Source organism: Scyliorhinus torazame, chromosome 31, assembly GCF_047496885.1.
Source record: "Scyliorhinus torazame isolate Kashiwa2021f chromosome 31, sScyTor2.1, whole genome shotgun sequence".
NCBI classification, from domain to species: domain Eukaryota; kingdom Metazoa; phylum Chordata; class Chondrichthyes; order Carcharhiniformes; family Scyliorhinidae; genus Scyliorhinus; species Scyliorhinus torazame.
In genome coordinates, this window is record NC_092737.1 from 12,868,497 (window position 1) to 12,890,633 (window position 22,137).

Here is a 22,137-nt window from a genome sequence, read left to right on the forward strand (position 1 = left end):
TGCAGCCCCACTCGCCCCAAGTCACAGCACAAGTGAATCAACCAATAATTCGGATAAAAAATACCCAAAGTCTTTGACTTTTGACGATCCAATAATCACACTCCCCACGTTTGTAAATGTAAACACAGCTTGAGTTTATTTACACCAGGAATAAACAGAACTTAGAACATACAGTGCAGAAGGTACCAGCCTCCCCGAACAGGTGGCAGAATTTGGCGACTAGGGGCTTTTCACAGTAACTTCATTTGAACCCTACTGGTGACAATAAGCGATTTTCATTTCAGAAGGAGGCCATGCGGCCCATCGAGAGTGCCCCCCGAGTCGCTCACCGCCCCGACTGGGAAATATATCGGCCGTTCCTTCACTGTCGCTGGGTCAAAATCCTGGAACTCCCCCCCCCCCCCCCCCAACAGCGCAGTGGGTGTACCTACACCAGGTGGACCGCAGCGGCTCAAGAAGGCGGCTCACCCACCACCTTCCCAAAGGGCAATTAGGGATGGATAGGGAATGCTGGGCCCGGCCAGCGACGCCCACATCCCGCAAACTAATTTTAAAATGTTCACCCGGGAGTGGGGTGAGTTGCTGAAGGGACGCACATTTGCGGAGTAATGGAAGAGCAAGGGGATGAGGGGCCAGTGAGGGGCTAGCACAGGTCTGAGGGGCCGAACAGCCTCCTCTGGTGCTGTACCACATTGTGACGTTAATCATCGAATCATAGAATTTACAGTGCAGAAGGAGGCCATTCGGCCCATCGAGTCGGCACCAGCCCTTGGAAAGGGTACCCCATTTAAGCTCACACTCCCCCCCCCCCCCCTCCCCGTAACCCAGTAACCCCGCCCAACCGTTTTGGACACTAAGGGCAATTTATCACGGCCAATCCACCTAACCCGCACATCTTTGGACTGCGGGAGGAAACCGGAGCACCCGGAGGAAACCCCACGCAGACACGGGGGAGGACGTGCAGACTCCGCACAGGCAGTGACCCAAGCCGGGAATCGAACCTGGGACCCTGGAGCTGTGAAGCAACTGTGCTAGCCACTGTGCTACCGTTAATGTGCTTCACAGCGCCCGGGTCCCAGGTGAATTGGACATTCTGAATTCTCCCTCCGTGCACCCGAACAGGCGGCGGAATGTGGCGACGAGGGGATTTTCACAGTAACCTCATTGCGGTGTTAAGGTAAGCCCTACTTGCGACACTAACGATTATTATTATAAATGAATCTGGTTTCAACCCTTCACCCAGAATGCCGAACAAACAAAGCTCCCATAAACCCAGCGACGGGACCAACGCCCCCACGATTGGATCCGTTAGCTGACTATCATCTATCTGCTGCTCATTTTACACATCAGCCTGCACAATGGGGGTGAACGGGAGCGTCCATTGCCAAAGCAGACGCATGCGTCCGGATTGAGGGTGCTTCTCCTTCATGGCGTTGAACATGTTGAAATCCATGGCGTCCAACATCCAGCTCAGCATGTGGATTGTGACGAGAGCTGGGAGCCGGGAGACGCACTGCACAAAGGCCTTGAAGGTGTCCGGCTGGGGCTTCAGCTGGTTCGTGTAAATCCGGGAAATGTGCAGCACCCTCAGCTCGCTCATGTTGTCCAAGGTCAGGAAGAAGTCCCTCCATCCCAGGTCGCTGAGCTCCTCGTTCAAACTCAGGTTCAGAGTCTGCAGCCTCGGTAGGTGGCCTCTTTTGGCCACTTGCGCTATCGGGGGAGGAAGAGAGAGTCGCTCATGAGAGACAAGGTGGGATTCCAACTTCAAGAACTCTCGACTACGTTACGGAGCAGTGCGGCAGGAGTTTATGCCTTAATTCAAATAAGAAGCAAAGATGGAATATACTTGTCTCCTCGGCCCCTGTGCTCGCTGACCACCAGCTTCAGATACGGCAACGCCTCCATTTTAGAATTCACATCTTTCTTTCCAGACCCCCTTCAGGGTCTAATCCCCACCTCCCGATCTCTTCCAGCTCCTCCAGGACGTCTCCGATATTGACGTCTAGCTTGGCACACATTCCCAACGCTCCGCCATTGCTGGCAGTGCCTTCAGCTGCCTGGGGGGGGGGGGCCCCCCGAGGTCTGGAATTCCCTCCCTGAACCCTCTCCGCTGATCCCTCTTCCTCCCTCGAGTTGAACCCCCCCGCCCCCGCCTCACGTGCTCGCGCACAGTCCGGCGGGGGCCTCCCCGCGTTTGCTGGGATTCCAGGCTCTGGGGGGGGGGGCGACTCACCCAATTTCAGCAGACTCCGATCGTCCATGGTCTTGTTGATGTCGAGGACCCTCAGCTGCTGCAGGTTCTGCAGCCGTTGAGAAAAGGACGGGGCGACACCTTTGCAGAGGCGCAACACTTCCAGCCTCACAAGAGAGCCAAGCACATCAGCTGTGGGGAGATGATTGGAAACGGGGTTAAGGCCCTCCACATAACCAATACCTAATTCTCCCGAGTTCTGCTTTTCACTGAATGATGTCCCAAAATGCTCCCTCCGCATCCGCCTCGACTTTATTGACTGTTCTTTAATATAAATTTAGAGTGCCCAATTCTTTTTTTCCAATTAAGGGACAATTTAGCGTGGCCAATCCACCTACCCTGCACATCTTTGGGTTGTGGGGGCGAAACCCACGCAGACACGGGGAGAATGTGCAAACTCCACATGGACAGTGACCCAGAGCCGGGATCGAACCCGGGACCTCGGCGCCGTGAGACAGCAGTGCTAACCCACTGCGCCTCCATTACTTTATTGCCGTCTCTTTTCCAGTTCATTTTAGTTCAACCTTCTGTGATGTGATTTATCCTTCAAGTGCGGGCCATGCCACCCGGACCAGTTATCCAGCGGTTAATGCTCTGGGAACCTGGGTTCGAACCCCACCCAGGGCAGACCTCAGTTAAATTAATTCTCGCGGGCGGTGAGACTTCTCGGGGTCTTGACGGGAAATGGGCCGTCCTCACTCTGCCTGGTCGACACGTGACTCCCGCCCCACAGCAATGCAAGGCACGTTGACTGACACCTGCCCCCTGAAATGGCCCTTAGCTAGTCTCTCCGATCGAGGGGGCAATTAGGGGTGGGGGTAATTAGGGATGGGGCAATTAGGGGTGGGGGTAATTAGGGAGGGGGCAATTGGAGATGGGGTGGCCAGGTCCCATGAAGGAACCGATGAGAAAAAACTCCCCTCAGTCAAAACCTTGGCTTATTCTGCAAATCTTTCCCACAAGGTGGCACAGTGGGTTAGCACTGCTGCCGCACAGCATCAGGAACCCGGGTTCGATTCCGGCCTCTGTGCGGAGTCAGCACGTCCTCCCCGTGTCTGCGTGGGTTTCCTCCGGGTGCTCCGGTTTCTTCCCACAGTCCGAAGATGTGCAGGTTAGGCGGATTGGCCGTGATAAATTGCCCCTTAGTGTCCACAATTGGGGTTGCAGGGTTACGGGGATAGGGCGGGGGAGTGGGCCGAGGGGGGGGGGGTTGCTCCTTCGGAGGGTCGGTGCAGACGCGATGGGTCGAATGGCCTCCTTCTCTGCACTGTAGGGACTGAGAGATTCTCTGAATGCTTCGCTGAAGTCGCTGCGTCGAGGAGCAGAACGGGGAAGGTATAAGTTCTATCGCGGGGTGTGTGGACGTCACTGGGTCAGGACCTATTGCCCACTCCTAATTGCCCCTGGAAAAGGTGGTGCTGAGGGGAGCCGTCTTTACCTGGGGAGTGGGGAGGCTGTGGGACTGGCTCCCACAGGGAGTGGTTGAGGGGGAAAAATGTGGAGACGCTTGAGGGGGAGGCAGAGGGAGAAAGGAATGGAACTTGACGATGACAGATTTCGAGGAGGAAAGAGGGGAGGACGTTCGGACGGAGCTTAAAGGCCGGCATGGACCCGTTGGGCCAAAGGGCCTGTTTCTGTATCGGGTATCCGGTGTAATTCCTGCCGGGATGTGTTGGTTATGATAAAACCGTCTCCTCAACTCAACGCAATCTGTCTAGTGGGAGAACGGTGAGTTTCGACACAATGCTGGCCTCGACGGAAAGTTCTGGAAATGCCCAGCTGGTCAGGCAGCATCCGTGAGGAGGGAAACACGAGTTAACGCCTCGAGTGAATACCGACGCTTCCTCGGAACCCCGCCGGACCTCACCGGACCCCCCCCCCCCCCCCAGCATTCCCGCCGGGAATATTTCCCTCAAATACCTGTCTGCGGGGACAGAGAGCAGCGAGCAGGACTGAAAACCAACTCACCGAAAGTCTCCGATTCCTCCGGTTGGGAAAATCCGTGTTCCGGAATATCCAGTATTTTGAGGTTCTGGAGCTGCCCGAGCGAAGCCGCTGGAAGGGGGAGCAAACGCAGTTTGAGTTTTCCGATGGGAATATTCCGCTGAGCCGAGGGTTCAGTCGGATTCTCAGGCAGGGGGGGTGGGGGTTTGAGGGTTGACGCACAGACCACTGGAATGGTTCGGGAGAAACTGTCTTTTCGACATTCTTTGAGGGAGACACTGACGGAGAACTTCCTAAAGTGTCGGATTAGGTTCGGAGAAGCTCAGTAAGAAAATTAAATCCACAAGCATAACATAGAATATGTTGTTTGTATTTAGGCTTGTATGTATTTACATCTATGTGAAAGTGTGTTATATGCATGTATTTCTGTTTGCGTATTGCCTGTATCTTTGCATGCGTGTGTATTTGTGTGTATATTTTTGTGTGTCTGTGTGCGTGTGTGAGTATATTTCTGTGTGTGCATTACTGTCTATTTATGTCTGGTATTTCTGGTGTAAATGTTTGGTGTGTTTGTGTGTGAGAGAGTGTATTTGTGCACGTGTCGATGTGAGAGAGTGTATTTGTGTGTGTGTCTGTGTGTGAGAGAGTGTATTTGTGTGCATGTCTATGTGAGGGAGTGTATTTGTGCACGTGTCAATGTGAGAGAGTGTATTTGTGTGTGTGCCTGTGTGTGAGAAAGTATATTTGTGTGTGAGAGTGTATTTGTGTGTGTGAGAGTGTATTTGTGTGTGTGTTTGTGTGTGTGAGAGTGTATTAATGTCTGTGTGTGAGAGAGTGTATTTGTGCGCGTGTCGATGTGAGAGAGTGTATTTGTGTGTGTCTGTGTATGAGAGTGTATTTGTGTGCGTGTCTATGTGAGGGAGTGTATTTGTGTGTGTGCCTGTGTGTGAGAAAGTATATTTGTGTGTGAGAGTGTGTTTGTGTGTGTGTTTGTGTGTGTGAGAGTGAATTTGTGTTTGTGTGTGAGAGAGTGTATTTGTGCGCGTGTCGATGTGAGAGAGTATATTTGTGTGTGTGCCTGTGTGTGAGAAAGTATATTTGTGTGTGAGAGTGTATTTGTGTGTGTGTTTGTGGGTGTGAGAGTGTATTAGTGTCTGTGTGTGAGAGTATATTTGTGTGCCTGTCTGTGTGTGAGAGAGTGCATTTGCGAGTGTGTCTATGTGAGAGAGTATCTTTGTGTGTGTGTTTGTGGGTGTGAGAGTGTATTAGTGTTTGTGTGTGAGAGTGTATTTGTGTGAGAGTGTATTTGTGTGAGAGTGTATTTGTGTGAGAGTGTATTTGTGTGAGAGTGTATTTGTGTGAGAGTGTATTTGTGTGAGAGTGTATTTGTGTGAGAGTGTATTTGTGTGTGAGTGTATTTGTGTGTGTGTCTGTGTGTGAGAGTGTGTTTGTGAGATAGTGTAAGAAACTGGGTAATCATTGCGACCTCCTCGACTGCATTGCCCACAAACACTGTTTGGACCCACACGTGGAGACCGACAACACAAAACACTGCAAGGTGACCCAGCTTGTGATTCTGACCCTGTCCCAAAATTAGACCCTGGAGGTAACAGACGGAAAGTGGAAGGGGAAGCGAAGGAAGAGCCAAAGCGAAGAGGAGAAAGAGCGTCGACCGCGACTTGTTTTATGCGTTAACTGACCGAGGGCGCGGGTTTCCGACGGTGACAGGTGAAATTCTCCCAGGACCAGCTCCTCCAGCCTGGAACACGCGGTTAGCGCCCTGGCGAGTTCCTCAAACTCTGGGACCCTGCCGCACTTCAGACGGAATATTCGGAGTGCGGGGAAGCTCCTGAGGAAGCGAGCTGGAAAATGAAACATTTTACACATGAGCTGAAGACCAAGGAATTGAAGGAGACTCAGAAGACCCCCCGCCGATGAGATACTTGGGCCTGGGCTCAAGGGCGGACCACCGACTTCACAATGGTGGTCCCCGTCACAACCAATGGCTTGGCAATAATGCTGAAAGACGTGCAGCATCAAACCAGAGCCACAATTGTCATTCAAAACCCCTTCGCCTTTTTCACCTTGAACTTCTCCTCAACCATTTAACATTTCACTCGACCCGAACCCGCATCGTATTCGACCAAGTTCTGTTTTTCAAAAAAAAACATTGGCTCCACAATCAAAGCTTGACTTTTGCTTCCCACGGTGACAGAAATCGGCCGCCAAGGGCGGCTGCTGTTAGGGGAGGTCGTGGTGTCGCGGTGAAGCCGCTGGGCTCGTATTCTACCGGCCTGGGATAAACCGCCGCGGGCGTGAGTTCAAACCCCACGCCGGCAATTGGTAAATGTGGAATTGCAAACTCGCCTCAGTGATGAGGCGCGAATGAAGCTGTTGCAATGAGGTGATGAAGTTATTAATTGTTGTGATGAGGTGACGGTGTTCTAGGCCATGGTTTAGAGAACCCCAAAGTGTACCATGGAGTTCATCTGACCCACAACTTTTACTAGATTGTGGTATGGGGAGCACATGGCCCACTCTACAGGTGTGCGACAGCAGAAATGGAAAAGTATTTTTTAAAGCAAAACAATGTTTATTCTATGAACTCAAGTTAACCTTTTTAAAACATACAGTGAACATCTTAGCAACCATCAATTCAAATACAACCCCCAAAGAATACAACACTAAGTAATCCTTTAAGCTGTCCTTTTAACATCCATAAGACTTAAAAAAGAAATATTAACAGGAGCACATCAGGTTAAAGTCACTACTGAGAGCAGTCATTCGTTTTAAATCACCGGGATCGATTTACAGTCTTTGTATTACAGAGAGAGACTCATACACCTTCTGGCTGTGACCGCAGCTATCCAGCTCTGAAAACGAAACTAAAACACACCCTGCAGCAAACAGCCTAAAATGAAAGTAAAAAGCTGACAGACAGCCCAGCTCCACCCACTGTCTGACATCGCTGATACACACCCATTTCTTAAAGGTGCATTTCTTGAACGCTCATTTCTGAAAGGTACTCTCACACTATTATTAATTGGCAAAAAAATCCAATTGGTTCAATCTGAGGCAGCTTAGTGGTCGGAGACAGAGGGTGACGATAGACGGCTGCTTTAGTGACTGGGAGCCAGTGACCAGGGGCGTACCACAGGGATCTGTGCTGGGCCCCCTACTGTTTGTCATTTATATAAACGGCAGAGATGACTATATGGGGGGGGGGGGGATGGGCTTGGGTAGGGTGCTCTTTCCAAGAGCCGGTGCAGACTCGATGGGCTGAATGGCCTCCTTCTGCACTATATAAACTATGTAAAGGCCCATCTGTATTATTCTGTGACGGTGCACCTATAATTAATTGGTGTAAAAATCCACTTTATTCAATTCTGAAATGAATTTTGCTCATGAGTGACCCCAAATCCACAATAATTGACCCTCGGAAATGGCTTAATCAGCCACTCGGTTCAAGGGCAATTGGGGATAGACAATAAATGCTGGCCTCTCCTGTCGACGCCCACACCCCCATGCCTCTGAGACCATTAAGGGCTAGAATCTGGCTGACCTGCCAATGAAAGAGTGTTGATGGAGCCGGCTCAGCACTCCGAGGGGGACTGCGACGGGAGTTACCTAATCTTGGAGAATCCTGCACTAAGTTGATTCCCGACAGGATGAGTTTTTCAAGATTCTGCAGGTTGGCGAAGCTCTCGGGGATTTGGTCAATGATGCTCCGTGAAGAGTTGGCTCCGCCATCAACCGTCAGCTCCTTCAGGTGCTTCAGTTTGTCCAATTGCCTCAGAAGGTGCTCTACGATTCAAAGTTCTCCTGGTTAACTTCATTATCATAGCGAGACCCACTCCCTGTACCTCACCGTTCACGTGTCGATCTATCTTAAAGGATCCTCGTGATCTCCTCACCATTTCCTACTCTCCACAAATCATTCACATCCTTTCTGTCAAATCCTTCATGGTCCTCACTCCCTCCTCCCTATCTCTGTAGTGTCCTCCGACCTCAGAACCTCACAAATCCTCCAATTGTGGCCTCTTGCTCAGTTTTAATCGCTCCGTGATTGGCTGCGTGCCTTCAGTTCTCTGAGCCTTAATCCCTGGAATAGCCACCATAAACCTCTCCATCTCTCTACGTCTCTCCCCATCACTCTCCGTCTCTCTCCGTCTCCCTCCATCTCTCCCTGTCTCTCCCCATCTCACTCCGTCTCTCTCCATCTCTCTCCGTCTCCCTCCATCTCTCCCCATCTCTCTCCGTCTCTCTCCGTCTCCCTCCATCTCTCCCTGTCTCTCCCCATCTCACTCCGTCTCTCTCCGTCTCTCTCCGTCTCTCCCCATCTCTCTCCATCCCTCCCCATCTCTCCCCATCTCTCCCCATCTCTCTCCATCTCTCTCCATCTCTCTCCCCATCTCTCCCCATCTCTCTCCGTCTCTCCCCATCTCTCTCTGTCCCTCCCCATCTCTCCCCGTCTCTCTCCATCTCTCCACATCTCTCGCCGCCTCCCTCCATCACTCCCCATCTCTCTCCGTCTATCTCCGTCTCTCCCCATCTCTCCCCATCTCTCTCCATCTCTCCCCATTTCTCTCCCTCTCTCTCCATCTCTCTCCATCTCTCTCCATCTCTCCCCATCTCTCTCCGTCTCCCTCCGTCTCCCTCCGTCTCTCTCCGTCTCTCTCCGTCTCTCTCCGTCTCTCTCCGTCTCTCTCCGTCTCTCCCCATCTCTCCATCTCTCTCCATCTCTCTCCGTCCCTCTCCGTCTCCCTCCATCTCTCCCCATCTCTCTCCATCTCTCTCCATCTCTCTCTGTCTCTCCCCATCTCTCCCTATCTCTCTCCATCTCTATCCGTCTCTCTCCGTCTCCCTCCATCTTTCTCTGTCTCTCTCCGTCTCCCTCCATCTCTCCCCGTCTCTCTCCGTCTCTCTCCGTCTCTCCCCATCTCTCTCCATCTCTCCCCATCTCTCTCCATTTCGCTCCATCTCTCCCCATCTCTCTCCATCTCTCTCCATCTCTCTCTGTCTCACCCCATCTCTCCCCATCTTTCTCCGTCTCTCTCCGTCTCCCTCCATCTCTCTCCGTCTCTCTCCATCTCCCTCCATCTATCCCCATCTCTCTCCGTCTCTCTCCGTCTCTCTCCGTCTCTCCCCATCTCTCTCCATTTCGCTCCATCTCTCTCCATCTCTCTCCGTCTCTCCCCATCTCTCTCCATTTTGCTCCATCTCTCTCCATCTCTCCCCATTTCTCCCCATCCCTCCCCATCTCTCTCCATTTCGCTCCATCTCTCTCCATCTCTCCCCATTTCTCCCCATCTCTCCCCATCTCTCTCCATCTCTCTCTGTCTCTCCCCATCCCTCCCCATCCCTCCCCATCTCTCCCCATCTCTCCCCATCTCTCCCCATCTCTCCCCATCTCTCCCCATCTCTCCCCATCTCTCTCCATCTCTCTCCATCTCTCCCCATCTCTCTCCATCTCGCTCTGTCTCTCCCCATCCCTCCCCATCCCTCCCCATCTCTCTCCATCTCTCCCCATCTCTCTCCGTCTCTCCCCGTCTCTCCCCGTCTCTCTCCATCTCTCTCCATCTCTCTCCGTCTCTCTCCGTCTCCCTCCATCTCTCCCCATCTCTCTCCATCTCTCCCCGTCTCTCTCCATCTCTCTCCACCTCACCCAGTCTCTCTCCATCTCTTCCCATGTCTCTCCCCATCTCTCTCCATCTCTCTCCATCTCTCCCCGTCTCTCTCCATCTCTCTCCGTCTCTCTCCGTCTCCCTCCATCTCTCCCCATCTCTCTCCATCTCTCTCCCATCTCTCTCCGTCTCCCTCCATCCCTCCCCATCCCTCCCCATCCCTCCCCATCTCTCTCCATCTCTCCCCGTCTCTCTCCATCTCTCTCCACCTCTCCCCGTCTCTCCCCGTCTCTCTCCATCTCTTCCCATCTCTCTCCGTCTCCCTCCATCCCTCCCCATCCCTCCCCATCTCTCTCCATCTCTCCCCATCTCTCCCCATCTCTCCACCTCTCCCCGTCTCTCTCCATTTCTCTCCACCTCTCCCCGTCTCTCTCCATCTCTTCCCATCTCTCTCCATCTCTCCCCGTCTCTCCCCATCTCTCCTCATCTCTCTCTGTCTCTTTCCATCTCTCCTCATCTCTCTCCGTCTCTCTCCACCTCCCTCCATCTCTCTCCGTTTCTTTCCATCTCTCTCCGTCTCTCTCCATCTCTCTCCGTCTCTCTCCATCTCTCCCCATCTCTCCTCATCTTTCTCCATCTCCCTCCGTCTCTCTCCGTCTCTCTCCATCTCTCTCTATCTCCCCTCCTCTGAGATGCTTTTTGAAACAACTTCTCTCTCTGACCGAGTTTCTGGTCACTATCCCTAACATCCCCTCGGGGGGGCTAAGTGTCAAATTCCTTGTGATGACACCTCCCCGACGCGCCTCAGAGACACAAATGCAAGTTGTTGATACCTGGAAAGAGATCTCCTGCGATTAGCAGCTCCAGCGACTCCAGCTTACTCATTGAGATGACCAGATCCTGTTCCTCTTGGCTTAACTCGGTCCCTTGCAGGATCACTGCCTTGAATCGGTCCCTGTAGAGCTCGATGGCTGGTTCCATCTCTCTGAGGGCCCCACGGCTGTTCCAGAGTGTGAGCTCGATGCAATTGGAAAGGGAACACAGTGTTTGTAGATGCTTCGATTCGCCTTCTGCAAGGGACCAATGCTGTGTATATTGAGTTTGAGTTTTGGGGCCTTGTAGTAATCTGGTAGAGCAACAAAAGGTTCCACAAAGGAGTCTGGGATGGATCTACCCATCATCGAGGAGAAGTTGTCGATCTCTTTCTCCTGGGCCTCAGTTTTGTCCATCTGTTCTCTCAACGACTGGAAGGCACTCACGTAATCCTCCTCCACCTTTGGAACCCCGAAGCTACTCATGCATTCCGCCATTTTGGAATAACTAGTCTTGCCAATTCTCTTCCTCCCAGATATTGTGATCTGCAGGTGACTCAGGGCGGACAAAATCTCGGGGTGGAGCTTCACAAATTGAAACATGTTCCCCTGACGGATATTGGAGGCTTGAAGCTGCAAGCATTTCCCTGCCAGGAAATTCAGGATCACGGGCACCATCGCTGCTCTGGTCTGGCCGTTGCCCATGCTCCGTAAGGCGAACTCCAGCACTTGGTCCGTGACCATGGCCACCATTTCCTCGGGGTCTACAACATGGAGATCTGGATGAATAAATCTCGGTCCAGCTCTAAGTCGGGGTGCTGCTCTAGATACAGGCTGGGGTCGGCCTGGCTGTCGAACGATGATGGCCTCTGGGTCATACCGAGCAAGTGGGAAACAATGTGCGACGCTGCCCTGGTCGATGAACCCGCGGCATAGATCAAAAAGTAGTAATAGCGCGTGAACGCCTGGAGGAATGTGTCCACGGCAGCGCAGGTAATCCAGTCCCCCCTGGGGTACGGCTGCGCCCTCTGACTCCATCAGCTCACCCAGCCGCCTCCCTGCCAGGTATTCCTGGAAGGAGACATGAAAGAACCTGTAGACGGGTTTCAGGCGCTGCGCAGTGAACTTGCTGAGCAAGCCGAGGCGGAGGGCGTCCTCCACATCCACCCCAGCCCGGGCGAGGTCTCCATCCGCAAACTCAAGCGCGACTCGAAGACCCCCGTCAATGCCAGTTGGCCGCAGGACGCCACGGCAGACTGGGCCCGGTCCCCTTGGCCGTCCTTCCACAGGCTGTAGGCCAGGAAGGCTTTGAATATGACCAGGCAGTTCAACGAGTCCTCCTGTGGGTATTGTACCCACAGTTGGCAAACGGCGAGAGTGAAGAGCGGTGTCTTCAAGATGCCTCTCAAAGTGCCAGACCAGCCGAGGTTGTAAATTAACTTCCGGAGGCGAGGCGCATCGTGCGAGAAGAGAGTCTTCAATATGTGGATGGAGCTGTAGAGAGGGAACTCTGCGATGGAGATGACAGCGTTAGCATACTGCCTGACACTTGCGGTCCTATTGGTCTGGAGCCCAAGTACAACTGCTGCATCGGTCAAATGGTTCTTGCGAATCAACTCCTCCCCAATAAATTGGGGAGTCCAGGAGTCAACCTCGCCGTATTCATCCAACAAGATCAGGACCCGGTTCCTCAAGCCGTAGACGACTTCTTTCAGGGATTGGTCGCTCAACGCGAAGCCTTCCCCCAGTAGTTGGCCCCTGACCGCATCGGCCACGCCCGTGCCTGGCCTGACGGAGCGCAGCGACAGGTACAGCACCAGCCTGAACCTGGCCAGAAGGGGGCAGTGGCCCGATGCCCAGAGATTGGCCACCTTCCTCAGGAGGGCGGACTTGCCGCTGCCCACCTCGCCCTCCAGGACGGTCACGCGGCCGAGGTCGCGGAGCAGTTCCGGCAGGGTGACCCGCCGCTGGGCTTTGTCCTTGATGTCCTTCAAGAGCAGCTGCAGCTCCGCGTGGAGCGCGCGGAGATCGATGGACACGCACTCGTTGAAGGAGGTCGTGCAGAACGCGGATGAGCTGTAGAGATTTCTTAAGCGCCCCCTCATTCCTTCTGCTGTTCGAGTCCAACTATTCTCGCCAGATGGTGTCTCTGTAAAATAAATAGAACATGTCTTAGACGAAACACTGCGTTCCAAGGGATTCACGTGAAAAGATTCGCATTTCTATAGCACTGATGACTTCTGGGTAGATAAACCTACCTCTGCCAGCAGATCCTTCGCTCTCCCTGTGTTCCTCAACCTATTCAACAAAGAAGATTCTCAACTCTCAGAGCGCAGTCAATTCCTACGCGGCCGCACTGCAGGACAATGAAGCAAAGGCCTCCACATGGCGCACTGGGAGGAGTTTCGGTCCACACAAGTGGGAACCCAGATCGGGGCGTTAAAGTGTAAATCGGAGGATGAGATTGGGTAAGGAGTTAGAGGCGGGTCTGTGGGAGGAAGCCCTGAGCAGCGTCAACACGTCCTCATCATGTGCCAGGCTTAGCCCGACACAACTCAAGCTGGTTCACCGGGCAGACATGACAGTGGCCCGGATGAGCAGGTTTGTTGGGGTAGACGACAGCTGTGGGTGGCGTGCGGGGGGGGCATGATTTGGGCACGTCCGAAGCTTAGGGGATTCTGGCAGGGATTTGCCGATGCTGTGCCCACGGTGCCGAAAACGGGGCTGGCGCCGAGTCCGGGGGTGGCGATTTGCGGAGCGTCGGAAGACCCGGGGAGCGCAGGGGGCGAGAGAGGCTGACGTTTTGCCTCCTTGGTAGCCCGGAGACGGGTCTTATTGGCGTGGAGGGACTCGGAGCCCCCGAAATCTGGGGTGGGGTGGGGGTTAGCGACATGGCCGGGCTCCTCAGGCGGGACAAAATTAAATTCGCCCTGAGAGGATCGATGTTAGGGTTCGTTCGGAGGTGGCAGCTGTTTATCAATTTCTTCGGGAAAAACTAAACTGTTAGCGGATACAATAAGGAGGGGGGTTAGGGAATAACGGGGGGGGGGGGGCAGAGGGAGTTAGTTTAGTTTAGATTAGGCGGGTACAGCGAGAAGAGATGCAGGGTGTCTATAAGCCATGTTGGCGGGGTACGGTTGTTGGTGGGGGGGGGAGGGGCGTTACGCACTGAATTATGTTTACATTTGTATTTGTCGTTACAAAAACATAAATGCCTTAATAAAATGTTTGTTAAAAAACAAAGTTTCTACCTCAACGCCACTGGTAACTTGTTCCGTACTGTGCTCCAGGGATGGACACCTGACACCCTTACCTGCCCAGGCCTGTACTGGGGGAGGGGTGGGGGAGGGGGGGTGGGTGGTGGTTGTGGCTCTGCGGGCAGTACCCGCACCGTCCCGCCCGGAGGTTGTGGGCTCGCGACCCGTTCCTGAGACCACTGCACGACGTCGGGGCTGGCGCCGACTGAGGTGCCGTCCCTCACCTGAGGGTCTGAACTGACACCCCCCTCGTGTGGAGGCGATAGGACCTCATGGGCGCGATCGGGATAAGCACAGGGGAGTTCGCCCTGGTGTCTCGGCCCGCCCGACCGCTGACTACCCGGTGGTCACCTTGCTGGTCCTTGTGGGATCTTGCTGTGTACGCATTGGCTGCTGTGTTGCCGGCTAGGGAACAGGACCCCATTTGGCTGCGAACTGGGTTGGCACGGTGCGATGCTCATCCTTATTGCCCAGGCGCACGGCAAGGCTAGTTGGCCCTGAACCTCCAGCTGAAGTGACCCAACAAGGGGGTTGCTGACCTTGCCGGCCATCGGACGTCCTGGGAGCGAATTTGGCAAACGTTGAGTGGGGGTTGGGGGCAGGGGGGGGGAAAAGGGGTGGAGGCTGGTCACTCACAACCTTGGCGACCCTCACTGCGGTGGGCCTAACCCAAACTCAGAGTGAATCTCCCGCGGCCCTATTGCCGTCTGTTGTCACCCATCCCCTGTAAGAAGTGGCCCCCGTCGGGCCAAGGCCCGAGCCTATGTTACCGGCGCCGTGATGGACAATTCCTGAAACTGCTCCCGTGCGGCATCTCCACCTCCGGCCTGCCGTCTCCTGAGGAGATATGGGCATCTGCCAAACAAAATAACAACGTTTCGGAATTTGATTCTGTTGTGTTTCTCAACCATGTCAGAGTTTACGGAAAACGCACGATTCTCAGCTCGGCCTAGAACACGGCTGATGGTCGCTACGAGGCCGGGGCATGGTTAACGTTAGGCAAACCCCAACTCCTGCACCGCCTGCCTCACCCATTTGTCAGGCTACGGAGCTCTCGATAATATTGTCGATAATTTTTCTCATTGAATATTTTTTAAATTTTCTATTTGAACACTGAACTGTCGTAGCGAGTAAAGACGCTTTGTTGCAACGTCTCCTCTGCCCCCCCACACACGTCGAAGCATCCTCTTCGCTTCCACCCAGTCCAACCCCTTCAGGATCTTATCGGCGCAGAGAACGATCCCGCGATTAAACGGGAATCTGGGGCGGGATTCTCCGGCCCCCCCCCCCCCCCCCCCCCCCCCCCCCGGGTCGGAGAATCGGCGGGAGCTGGCGTGAACCCCGCCCCCGCCGGTTGCCGAATTCTCCGGCACCGGATATTCGGCGGGGGCGGGAATCGCGCCGCGCTGGTTGGCGCCCCCCCCCCCCCCCCCGGCGATTCTCCGGCCCGGATGCTGGAATGCCGGCATGGATTAAACCACCTCTCTTGCCGGCGGACAAGGCGGGCCGGGCGGACTCCTGAAAAATACAGGGCAGGATCCCGGCGGACAGTGAATTCCGCAGACATTCTTTTGTGGAAAGCGTTAAGCGTTAAACAAATAACACAAAACGAAGTAGGCCGGTGACTTCGAAGTCATTCTCAAACACATTCTGCAATTCCATCCAATCAAAAATACCTCACTGTACCGCTGATGTGCTGGAGTCCTGTGTTGGAAATTTACCAGGAACGGGCGGGGTGTCTGATGAGGAAAGGTTGGGGAGGTTGGGTTTGTATCCACTGGAGTTTGAAGAGTGAGGGGCGACTTGATCGAAACCCTTAAGATCCTGAGGGGGTGTCGACAGGGGGGGGATGTGGAGAGAATGTTTCCTCTTGTGGGAGAATCTAGAACCGGGGGGGGGGGGGGGGGGGGGGTCACTGTTTAAAAATACGGGGGGGGGGGTGGCCCCTTTAAGACGGAAATGAGGAGAAATATTTTCTCTCAGAGGGGGGCGGAGTCTCTGGAACGCTCTTCCTCAAAATGGCGGTGTAGCAGAATCTTGGAATATTATTTATTTATTTATTTAAAGTGTCCATTTATGTTTTTCTCAATTAAGGGGTAATTTAGCGCGGCCAGTCCACCTACCCTGCACATCTTTGGGGTTGTGGGGACGAGACCCACGCAGACACGGGGAGAACGTGCAAACTCCACACGGACAGTGACCCGGGGCCGGGATCGAACCCGGGCCCTCGGAGCCGTGAGGCAGTAGGGCTAACCACTGCGCCGCCCGTCTTGGAATATTTTTAGGGGCGGAGCTGGAAGGATCCTTGATTAACGAGGAGGGGGTGAAAGGTTATATCGGGGGTCGGGGGGGGGGGGTGAAAGGTTATCGGGGGCCGGCAGGAATGTGGGGTTCGCATGACAAGCAGACCAGTCCTGACGTGGCTGTGTTTTAATTTACCCAGCGACGACCCCTTTTCATTGAGGCTCTCTGTGTTGTCGCAAACGGTACAATGAGTTATAAGGGCTCCATTGAAAAGCGTCGCTAAGTTTTTGTGGTTGACGCAGCCTCTGCTCGCGTGCAAGCACAGTCCTGGCGCCCCCCTCTGGTAGATACAGCTTTATAGGGATCCTTACTCCGGGGAATGCCTGTCGTGCTCCGTCCACGCGATATCTCCTTCCTCCCAGTGGCATAATTGAACGCCACAGCAGAAACACTGAGTGTGGTCGCCCATGCCTGAAAACGCAAAAGGAAAGAGGTTTGAGGCGGTGACCCTTGCCACGGGTAAGTGTGAGGTTATTCACTTTGGAAGCAAAAACAGGAAGGCGGATTGCTACCTGAACGGTTGTAAATTGGGAGAGGGGAGTGTGCAGCGGGACCTGAGTGTCCTTGTTCACCAGTCGCTGAAGGTAAGCATGTCGGTGCGACAGGCGGTAAAGAAGGCGAATGGTATGTTGGCCTTCATTGCGAGAATTTCGAGTACAGAAGCGGGGATGTGTTGCTGCGATTATACAGGGCCTTGGTGAGGCCACATCTGGAGTATTGTGTGCAGTTTTGGTCTCCTTCTCTGAGGAAGGATGTTCTTGCTCTCGAGGGAGTGCAGCGAAGGTTTACCAGACTGATTCCAGGGATGGCGGGACTGTCATATGAGGAGAGATTGGCGAGGTTGGGATTGTTTTCGCTGGAGTTTAGAAGAATGAGGGGGGATCTCATAGAGACTTATAAAATTCTGACAGGACTAGACAGGGTAGATGCAGGGAAGATGTTACCAATGATGGATGTGTCCAGAACCAGGGGCGAAATTCTCCGGAAACGGCGCGATGTCCCCCGACTGGCGCCCAAAACGGCGCAAATCAGACGGGCATCGCGCCGCCCCAAAGGTGCGGAATCCTCCGCATCTTTGGGGGCCGAGCCCCAACCTTGAGGGGCTAGGTCGGCGCCGGACGAATTTCCGCCCCGCCAGCTGGCGGGAAAGGCCTTTGGTGCCCCGCCAGCTGGCGCGGAAATGATATCTCCGGGCGGCGCATGCGTGGGAGCGTCAGCGGCCGCTGACGGCATTCCCGCGCATGCGCGTTGGAGGGAGTCTCTTCTGCCTCCGCCATGGTGGAGGCCGTGGCGGAGGCGGAAGGGAAAGAGTGCCCCCACGGCACAGGCCCGCCCGCGGATCGGTGGGCCCCAATCGCGGGCCAGGCCACCGTGGGGGCACCCCCCCCGGGGCCGGATCGCCCCGCGCCCCCCCCCCAGGACCCCGGAGCCCGCCCGCGCCGCCTTGTCCCGCCGGTAAGGTAGGTGGTTTAATCTACGCCGGCGGGACAGGCATTTCAGCGGCGGGACTTCGGCCCATCTGGGCCGGAGAATCGCGGGGGGGGGGGCCCGCCAACCGGCGCGGCGCGATTCCCGCCCCCGCCGAATATCCGGTGCCGGAGACTTCGGCAAACCGGCGGGGGCGGGATTCACGCCAGCCCCCGGCGATTCTCCGACCCGGCGGGGGGTCGGAGAATCTCGCCCCTGGGGTCACAGCCTGAGGATTCAGGGTAAACCATTTCGGACAGAGATAAGGAGACATTTCTTCACCCAGAGAGTGGTGAGCCTGTGGAATTCATTACCACAGGAAGTAGTTGATGCAAAAACTTTAAATATATTCAAGAGGAGGCTCCATACAGCACTTGGGACGAACGGGATCAAAGGCTACAGGGAGAAAGCAGGATTCGGCTATTGAGTTGGATGATCAGCCATGATCGTGATGAATGGTGGAGCAGGCTCGAAGGGCCAAAAGGCCTCCTCCTGCTCCTCTCTTCCATGTATCTATGAAAACCTCGGGGAGGTCCCACTGCATGGCTTGGAAACCTGGCTGACGCCCGCCCTTCCCCCGCCGGCGCTCCCGCCAGTCTCTCTTTGGGGTTGAAGGCCGAGCCAGGAGTCAGGGTCAATGTCGGGATCAGGACGATGTCCTCTCGCTGGCCCGCACCCCCCGGGGATTGTCCATTCCGGCGGCTGGAAGGAACGAAAGGGCAGCTTCATGTTCTGACAGACATTTCTGAGGTCAGGTAGGGGTCAAGTGGGACGGGCAAAAATTGGGAGCCCAGGGGGGGTTGGGGGTGGGGGGTGGTAGACCATTCGGCCCATCGAGCCTGTCCGCCATTCGTAGATCGGCCACAAAACCTGAGGCGCCCTCCCCTCCACCCCCCCCCCCCCCCCACCAACAACCCCCACCCCCCCACCAACAACCCCCACCCCTTCTGTAAACATCACCTTGATTGGGGAATGGACTTCATCGATTCGATTTGTTTTTTTTTGGTTCTCGATAGAATCGAGGAGGCGCCGATCTAATGGGAGGGATCCGAAAAATGGGAGGGTGGGGGGCGCTCGCTGGGAAAGTCACTGGGGGGAGGGAGCGTTCGGATCTGCGACGGCCTAGGCAAAGGCAGGACTCACCTCGATAGAAGAATCCGGCTTCGGCAAGGGCGGCCGGGCTTGCGCTGACCCCTGGTGGCCAGGTGCGGAACGACTCCTGCCGGGATTTCTCGTCCGCGAATACGTTCCCACCGCCTTCCCGATCCGACCCTGGCAAATGGGGCAAAGAGAGAGAGGCCACCTCGTGAGGGCACGGAAACATCCGGATCACCAACCCCCCCCCCCCCACCCCGCAAAGACGCAGAGAAACCGGCCGGCACCCACGGGGCATTGTCCGTACCGGCACAGGAGGGGCCCAGGTGAGAATGGGGTGCGTTCCAATCACGTCAAGGCCACGCCAGCTTTTATCGTGCGGTGGACTGGTTCCAGCATGGGAGGAGGACATTCGGCCCATCCTGTCCGGGTTAGCTCCAGCCCCGCGCTGGGCGTTCCTCAGCTGGTCACTGTTCACTTTGCCATCACCTCAAACCTGAGTCCCTCTGCTCCTCGAAGCCCCCTCCCCACCCAATGGGAACAGATTCTCTCCCTCGACTCCATCCTGGACCCCCTCATGACCTTTGTACACCTCGATCCAATCTCCTCTCGGCCTTCGCTTCCCCGAGGAGAACAATTTCAGTTCCCGAATCCACCCTCACCCTCGGAACCGTCCTCGCTAATCTTTCTCGCTCTTCCTCCCTCTCTCTCTCTCTCTCTCTTGCTCTAGAACCTTCCAAAGGTGCACTGTCGACACAACGCCTCGGGTGCGGCTCCAGACTATCGAGGTTTCCTTTCCACAACAGAAAACCGTAAGATGTTATAACGGAGATAAGATAAATGTTAGATGTTCACTAATAAACCGGGAGTGGGGAGAATGTGGGACTCGCTCCCACGGGGAGTGGGGAGAATGTGGGACTCGCTCCCCACGGGGAGTGGGGAGAATGTGGGACTCGCTCCCACGGGGAGTGGGGAGAATGTGGGACTCGCTCCCACAGGGAGTGGGGAGAATGTGGACTCGCTCCCAAGGGGAGTGGGGAGAATGTGGGACTCGCTCCCACGGGGAGTGGGGAGAATGTGGGACTCGCTCCACAGGGGAGTGGGGAGAATATGGGACTCGCTCCCACGGGGAGTGGGGAGAATGTGGCACTCGCTCCCACGGGGAGTGGGGAGAATGTGGGACTCGCTCCCACGGGGAGTGGGGAGAATGTGGGACTCGCTCCCACGGGGAGTTAGGAGAATGTGGGACTCGCTCCCACAGGGAGTGGGGAGAATGTGGGACTCGCTCCCACAGGGAGTGGGGAGAATGTGGGACTCGCTCCTACAGGGAGTGGGGAGAATGTGGGACTCGCTCCCACAGGGAAGTGGGGAGAATGTGGGACTTGCTCCCCACAGGGAGTGGGGAGAATGTGGCACTCGCTCCCACGGGGGAGTGGGGAGAATGTGGCACTCGCTCCCACGGGGAGTGGGGAGAATGTGGGACTTCGCTCCCACGGGGAGTGGGGAGAATGTGGGGACTCGCTCCCACGGGGGAGTGGGGAGAATGTGGGACTCGCCCCCACAGGGAGTGGGGAGAATGTGGCACTCGCTCCCCACGGGGGAGTGGGGAGAATGTGGAACTCGCTCCCACGGGGAGTGGGGAGAATGTGGGACTCGCTCCCACGGGGAGTGGAGACAATGTGGGTCTCGCTCCCACGGGGAGTGGGGAGAATGTGGGACTCGCTCCCACAGGGAGTGGGGAGAATGTGGGACTCGCTCCCACAGGGGAGTGGGGAGAATGTGGGACTCGCTCCCACAGGGAGTGGGGAGAATGTGGCACTCGCTCCCACAGGGAGTGGGGAGAATGTGGGACTCGCTCCCACAGGGAGTGGGGAGAATGTGGCACTCGCTCCCACAGGGAGTGGGGAGAATGTGGGACTCGCTCCCACGGGGAGTGGGGGAGAATGTGGGACTCGCTCCCACGGGGAGTGGGGGAGAATGTGGCACTCGCTCCCACGGGGAGTGGGGAGAATGTGGAACTCGCTCCCACGGGGAGTTGGGGAGAATGTGGGACTCGCTCCCACGGGGTGTGGAGACAATGTGGGTCTCGCTCCCACGGGGAGTGGGGAGAATGTGGGACTCGCTCCCACAGGGGAGTGGGGAGAATGTGGGACTCGCTCCCACAGGGAGTGGGGGGAATGTGGGACTCTCTCCCATGGGGAGTGGGGAGAATGTGGGACTTGCTCCCATGGGGAGTGGGGAGAATGTGGGACTCGCTCCCACGGGGTGTGGAGACAATGTGGGACTCGCTCCCACGGGGAGTGGGGAGAATGTGGGACTCGCTCCCACGGGGTGTGGAGACAATGTGGGACTCGCTCCCATGGGGAGTGGGGAGAATGTGGGACTCGCTCCCACGGGGAGTGGGGAGAATGTGGGACTCGCTCCCATGGGGAGTGGGGAGAATGTGGCACTCGCTCCCACGGGGAGTGGGGAGAATGTGGGACTCGTTCCCACAGGGAGAGGGGAGAATGTGGAATTCACTCCCACAGGGAGTGGGGAGAATGTGGTACTCGCTCCCACGGGGAGTGGGGAGCATGTGGGACTCGTTCCCACGTGGAGTGGTCGAGGTGAATAGTGACGAGATATTTCAGGGGGGGGGAGGAGTTGGATAAACACATGAGGGAGAGTGGAATGGAAGGATATGGGGAAGATGGAGAGGGGGGGGGAGGCGAGATGAGGCTCGTTCGGAGCCAAAACAGCAGCACGGAGTAGATGGGCCGAATGGTCTGTTTCTCTGCTGTAAACTCTTTGTCATTCCACATTATTGAGTCGGACATGATTTCCAATGGAGGCTACAATTGCCTGTCAGCCAATTGATTTTAGCTTCATAGCCAAGCTTAAAAACTTAGCCACAGCCGTGTAGCTTGGGACAAGATATTGAAGGGAGCCTAAAAAGTATAAAAATTGGCAAGTCAGGCTGCAGTTATATGGAACCTTGGTAAGGCCGCACTTGGAATATTGCGCACAATTCTGGTCGCCACACTATCAGAAGGATGTGGGGGCTTTGGAGAGGGTGCAGAGGAGGTTTAACCAGGATGTTGCCTGGTCTGGAGGGTGTTAGCTGTGCGGAGAGGCTGAATAGACTCGGACTGTTTTCATTAGAAAGACGGAGGTTGAGGGACGACCTGATAGAGGTCTACAAGATTATGTGGGGCATGGATAGAGTGGATGGGCAGGTTCTTTCTCAGGGTGGAGGGCTCAGTCACCAGGGGGCATAGGTTTAAGGTCCGTGGGGCAAAGTTTAGAGGAGATGTGCGAGGCTGATTTTTACACAGAGGGTGGTGAGTGTCTGGAACGCGTTGTCAGGGGAGGCTGTGGAAGCAGATACATTAACGGCGTTCAAA

At 55.4% G+C, this 22,137-nt stretch overlaps 1 protein-coding gene across 1 annotated transcript in view; it reads right to left on the reverse strand.

Annotated features, from left to right (window-relative positions):
- Positions 1 to 822: 822 nt before the first annotated feature.
- The window catches only part of LOC140404692 (baculoviral IAP repeat-containing protein 1-like), a 34,501-nt gene continuing 13,186 nt past the window's right edge, over positions 823 to 22,137 (reverse strand). Inside the window, 14 exon segments of the mRNA XM_072493355.1 lie at positions 823 to 1,710; positions 2,234 to 2,383; positions 4,220 to 4,306; positions 5,896 to 6,057; positions 7,823 to 7,999; positions 10,653 to 10,901; positions 10,904 to 11,407; positions 11,410 to 11,617; positions 11,619 to 11,833; positions 11,836 to 12,780; positions 12,890 to 12,929; positions 14,659 to 14,743; positions 16,504 to 16,603; positions 18,803 to 18,931. Of these exon segments, the coding sequence (XP_072349456.1) occupies positions 1,340 to 1,710; positions 2,234 to 2,383; positions 4,220 to 4,306; positions 5,896 to 6,057; positions 7,823 to 7,999; positions 10,653 to 10,901; positions 10,904 to 11,407; positions 11,410 to 11,617; positions 11,619 to 11,833; positions 11,836 to 12,780; positions 12,890 to 12,929; positions 14,659 to 14,743; positions 16,504 to 16,603; positions 18,803 to 18,931 (3,422 nt within the window). The 3' untranslated portion in view covers positions 823 to 1,339.